Consider the following 6,000-nt stretch of genomic DNA (forward strand, 5'->3'; position numbering starts at 1 on the left):
TTTATTATTTCTAATTTAGCTTTTCATCTCTTCTATAATGTTCGATGAGAGTTCATTTCCAACACGGAGAGCTTTCAACAATGACAATACAGGGTGATTGCAATAAAACCAGTAGAAGTGTTAACCCCAAATGTCTGCAAATTAATCTGCCTTTTTATTCCCAAGCACTAGCTGACAGCTCTTTTTGTTTGTGCCGTATGTGGAATTCATTACTGAAGACTTTGCTGTCACTGGAAAGGTGACAAAAGATAAAAGAGATGAGGATCACTTGATCTTTGCATTCCTTTGAATAGCAATACACATGTAAAGCCTTGGTATTTATTAACTAAGCAGCGATAATGTGGCGACAGGCACTGAAACTCCAAATTCTGCATTTGATGCTCATTCACAAGCATTGTTGATATCACAAAACAGATCTTTCCCACCACAACTAAAATATCACTGAGCTGTGTAGCATGCAAATACATGCAAAGTTGGTTATTGATATTAACATGCACTAAGACTGCTTGTAATTAGAGAATGATACGGTGACAAAATTCATCACCGTTCCCGTCCCCGCGGATAACCGCGGGAAATAATCCCATGTCATTTTTTAGTGTCTATTTCAACCTCAGTCCTTCTACCCCAGCATTCTTCAGCGCAAAGCTTGAGGGTCAGTGGTTGTGGCCATTCATACTCTGATTCTTATGTGAGCCAAGGATAATGAAGCCATTGTGACATCACTGATGTGATTGGCTCTTAGGCACTGGTGGAATGAGGCATTATGACATCACAATATCTGCTCTGGATACCAGAGACTGTCATTCTGTAGTGTCTGTTTCAACCTCAGTCCTTCTACACCAGCGTTCTTCAAAGCAAAGCTTGAGGGTCAGTGGTTGTGGCCATTACATACTCTGATTCTTCCCTCTCTCCTTAAAGAATGACATGAAGATGGTTTCCCGCGGTTATCCGCGGGGTCGGGAACGGTGATGAGTTTTGTCACCGTGTCATTCTCTACTTGTAATAAACCTCAGGATTCTTAATCCTTGGAAAGTCGAAAGGCGTGGCTAGCTTTGCCCGGGTTTTAAAAAGCTAGCCATTTGATCACGGTTTTGATCTCCCCTCACTGATTCCTAAAAGGTCCAACTGACATATCCCCAAACCTACAGATGACCCCTCCAAATTCCCAGACTAAATACACAGTAACACAGTAAATGATGGCAACAGCATTGGGATTTGATCCATGGTCCATGCAGTCTGCCCAACACTCTGTGCGGGCCCCATCATCCATGATGTAGCCTTGGTTAGGGTTACCAGATGTCCGGATTTCACCAGACATGTTCTCCTTTTAACGACATGTTCGGGGATCCGGATGGCTTTTCAAAACCCGGCACTTTGGGTTTTGAAAAGCTTCTGGCCACAAGCGACAGCACGTGCATGCGAGGGACACTAACGCATGCGCGAATGCCATCCGATGCTGCTCGGCATGGGCGGAGCTGGGGGCCGGCCTGGGGGCGGAACAGGGTGTGGCCAGCCAGGGCAGGGTGGGGCCATGGGTCTGGATTTTCCATTTGGAAAATCTGGTAACCCTAATCTTGGTTATAACCACATATCATTCCAAGTATTGCTGGAAGTATTCAATTTGCCAGTCAAGATATCTTCCCCTCCTCCCTGAGCTGTACAGCAACTTCACATGCAGCTCATGACTATGAAGTAATCTACCACAACACTGGAGTTGCTGAAATGTTTTCTGTCTTTTGCCTTTATACATGAGGCTGTGACAATTTTACACTAGCTTCTACAAAACGGCGGTAGAGGTTTCTACCTTGGACTGGCAAAGTAAATGCTCTGACGCTCACGGATTCTCTATGAGCATCGGAGCATTTACCTCACTGGCCCGTGGTAGAAACCTCTACCATGGCTTTGTAAAAAGAGCCCTTAAAGTCTCTTCTAAAATAGGAATAGGGTTGTACATCTCAGCCCCTCCATGTCCAGAAGGAGAAACCATTTTAGAAAACTAGATGTGTGGAGATAGCTCCATGAATGTAAGCAGCCACCCTCTCACACACACACAGAACACTTCCTGTCACTACTCCCCCACCATTATCTCGGAATGAGCCTGCCCAAGGCTTCTTTCCTGTTCAACATTTCGATCTTACATGTCTGATCTTGGTGGGTTTCTTCTGTTCCTTTGCTCGATGATATGCTTCTCTGTTGTTGGTTTTCACATCTTGATTTTATGAAGTCCCTGAACATAACATAACATTATACTTATAGACCGCGTTACCAAAAAGTTCTACGCGGTTTATAAAAGATTATAAACATTAAACATAATCGTATATTTGAATGAGTCAGCTAGTCAGGTATTTGGAGAAAATATAGATTTTTAGCTGTTGGGCATTTGATATTTGTTGAACATAACTGCAATGAACTAACCCACCGCTCCCTTTAACTAAACTGGGATAGCGGTTATTAGCGCAGGGAGCCGTGCTTAATGCTCCGTGCTGCTCCCAACACTCATAGGAACTCCCTGCGCTAATAACCGCTATCCTGGTTTAGTGAAAAAAGGGGGGCGGGGAAGTAAGAGTGGACAGTGATTGAATCTCTGCTGAAATTTTTTATGTCCTTTGGCAACCCACAGGATTATGTTGACCTTTGTGTTTTTATGTGCATTTTATCAGTGTATATGAGGAAAAATGTGTATTAACTAGCACAGTTATGCTTGTTAATAATGTTAATGTGTGATAATGTTATAGCACAAATTAGAACTCTAGCCCTAAGGGGCTGATTCTATAAAGCAGGGGTAGGGAACTCCGGTCCTCGAGAGCCATAGTCCAGTTGGGTTTTCAGGATTTCCCCAATGAATATGCATTGAAAGCAGTGCAAGCAAATAGATCTCATGCATAGTCATTAGGGAAATCTTGAAAACCCGACTGGAATACGGCTCTCGAGGACCGGAATTATCTACCCCTGCTTTAAAGGGTGCCTGACTTAACTGGCAAAATAGCCTCAATAATTGTTTTTAAAAAATTTATTGGGTGATAGGCACCTATACGATTCTATAAAATACCTATCACATGGGTATTTCTATGGGCAGAGCGTGACTTGGGCACTGCTAAGTGCGATTCTCTAAAAATGTAGGCCTTTAAAATCCTGGCCTACATTTTAGGGCGCCTAAGATTTTACGTAGGCGCCGCTAACCACGATTCTATAAAAAGTGCCTAAGTGTGATTGACACGCAGCTGGAGCCATTTTTTTTCTAGGCACCAGAGGTGCAGTTTATAGAATCGGCCCCTAAGTGTGTTCTCCCACATGCAAGTAAATAAGCTAAATTTGCTGCGACCTCAAAATAATAATCAGGCATAATGAGACAGAATATCATGTGGCTTTATGATCAACAATATTTGTTTCTGCTTTGGTGAGTGGGTGGCATTCTCTTAAGCTATTGTCACTTTGGTCAGCGCAGATACTTTAATTCAAAAGACACTGAATGTTTCCCAGATTAATCAAGTTTTTATTTCTCTCATTTCTTCACAGCTGGAGCTGTCCAGCATGGCAATCCTTCATCAGACGAGGAGAGACCAAATAACTGATACTTGTCGAGCTAACAGTGCATCCAGCAGGAAGCGGCATGTGTTAACACCCAGTGACCTCAAGCATTTGGTGGTAGATGAGGATCATGAAATGATCTATTGTTATGTGCCCAAAGTGGCTTGCACAAACTGGAAGAGGGTTATGATGGTCCTTACTGGGAGGGGCAAATATAATGACCCCATGGAGATTCCAGCAAACGAAGCTCATGTCTCCTCCAACCTGAAAACCCTCAGTCAGTATAGTATTCCAGAGATCAACCATCGCTTGAAAAGCTATATGAAATTTCTTTTTGTCCGTGAGCCTTTTGAGAGATTGGTTTCGGCCTATCGGAACAAGTTCACCCAAAAGTATAACACCTCCTTTCACAAGCGGTACGGAACAAAGATTGTAAGGCGTCAAAGGAAAAATGCCACCCAGGAGGCACTGCGGAATGGTGATAATGTAAAGTTTGAGGAGTTTGTGGCGTATCTCATTGACCCACATACTCAAAAGGAAGAGCCTTTCAATGAGCATTGGCAGACAGTCTTCTCTCTCTGCCATCCATGCCACATCCATTATGACCTCGTCGGAAAATATGAGACCCTGGAAGATGATTCCAATTATATCCTTCAGCTTGCAGGTGTCAGTGACTACCTGAAGTTCCCCACCTACATGAAGTCCACAAGAACTACTGATGAAATGACAGCAGAATTCTTCCAGAACATCAGCTCAGAGCACCAAACACAATTATACAAAGTCTACAAACTTGATTATCTAATGTTCAATTATACAATGCCAGGCTACCTGAAGCTAGAATGAAACAACCAAGGTGGTTTTATTTAAAATTATGGTTTGTCACAATAAATATATGGATAGCAAGTTTATTTTGTAAATTAATATTTTTGTTTTGTTTATTATTTTTTTGAATGATGCTGCAAGCAGCACAGCCCAAATTATTTAAATAAGTTTGTAAGAAAGGACAGTACTCCTTGCAGGGCAACCGGATTACAATCTAGCTTTTAAGGAAGGGAGCGTTGCTACTCTTGTCTACAACTGCATTGTATTCTGATGACTTTTCATTTGATGTGCATTTTTATGCATACATTTTAATTAATGTTATTTATGGTTATTTAAACATGGTCTCTTGACAGCTTTCAGATTCAAGCAGTCAAAAATGTTACATGTATGTGAAAAAAAAAAATACAATAGAAACCTGTGTTTATCTTTTTCTTAGTACCAAAGTGCCCCTGGATACTTGGGTTCCTTGTCTCAGATTATCAGGATTAAACACATTGGTGGAGTGTGAACTGTCTTAATTGTTTTGAAAATAATCCTCTGGAAACACTGGTATGAAAGAGGAAAATAAGATGGTATTTCTCTTGAGGAAAAAACCATCATGATTGTTTCCTTGTCACTGACAGAAAAGGATGAAAAACAGATCTCCAGAGATGCTCCATGGAGCCAATGAGATTATACAGAGCAGATTATGGATCTTATTAATGTGCTTTTGTATTTTTTTTAGGAATGTTCCCTGTGATAGGCTGTCCCTGCCACCATGGTCTCTGGACAGGCACAGGATAAAGGCAGGGACACGATAAAACAGGCCAGAGTCTTCAGAAACGTAACAAGTAGACAAGACTTATTCAGTGGGGGTGGCTGCACTCTTTTCAAAGATGTAGAACATACAGAAAGCAAGAAACGGCAAGGTGGATCTCCCTGTGTCTGTACTTCTGTCCTTTCCAGTTTTAACAAAAATGTTGAGTTTTAGGGCATCCTTCCAATTTTTAGAACATTTCAAAATGTGTCAGATAAGCCTGAGGATTGATTTAGCCCAAGAGTAGGCAATTCCAGTCCTCGAGAGCCGGAGCCAGGTCAGGTTTTCAGGATATCTACAATTAATATGCATGAGATGGATTTGCATGCACTGCCTCCTTGAGATGCAAATCTATCTCATGCATATTTATTGTGGATATCCTGAAAACCTGACCTGGCTCCGGCTCTCGAGGACTGGAATTGCCTTAGCCCATCTGTGTGGTCATTGATCCAGAGATGCAATAACTTTGAACTTCATAGATCAACTTTAAACTTCAGGAGAAGGTTACTTGTAATCCAAGGAGTGACCCCTCCGAAAATTGTTTGAAGCTGATGAGGTTGCGTGCGATCATTATTAAGAACAGTGGTTCCCAAACCTGTCCTGGGGGACCCCCCCAGCCAGTCAGGTTTTCAAGATATCCCTAATGAATTTGCATGAGAGAGAATTGCATATAATGGAAGTGACAGGTATGCAAATCTCTCTCATGCATATTCATTAGGGATATCTTGAAAATCTGACTGGCTGGGGGTCCACCAGGACAGGTTTGGGAACCACTGATTAAGAAGGTCACAATGAGGAATACTCTAAGTCAGTGGTCCCCAACCCTGTCCTGGAGGACCACCAGGCCAATCGGA

At 42.2% G+C, this 6,000-nt stretch overlaps 1 protein-coding gene across 2 annotated transcripts in view; it reads left to right on the plus strand.

The window, feature by feature from the left end:
* The window catches only part of CHST11 (carbohydrate sulfotransferase 11), a 290,750-nt gene extending 285,344 nt beyond the window's left edge, over positions 1–5,406 (plus strand). The window contains exon 3 of one of the 2 annotated variants that reach the window (XM_033953007.1): positions 3,517–5,406. In XM_033953007.1, the coding sequence (XP_033808898.1) occupies positions 3,517–4,371 (855 nt within the window). In that variant the 3' untranslated portion in view covers positions 4,372–5,406. The remainder of the gene's footprint in view (positions 1–3,516) is intronic. The other variant, XM_033953008.1, reaches the window with a different exon arrangement.
* Positions 5,407–6,000: the final 594 nt, after the last annotated feature.

The sequence above is a fragment of the Geotrypetes seraphini genome, chromosome 7 (assembly GCF_902459505.1).
Source record: "Geotrypetes seraphini chromosome 7, aGeoSer1.1, whole genome shotgun sequence".
In the NCBI taxonomy this organism is placed as follows: domain Eukaryota; kingdom Metazoa; phylum Chordata; class Amphibia; order Gymnophiona; family Dermophiidae; genus Geotrypetes; species Geotrypetes seraphini.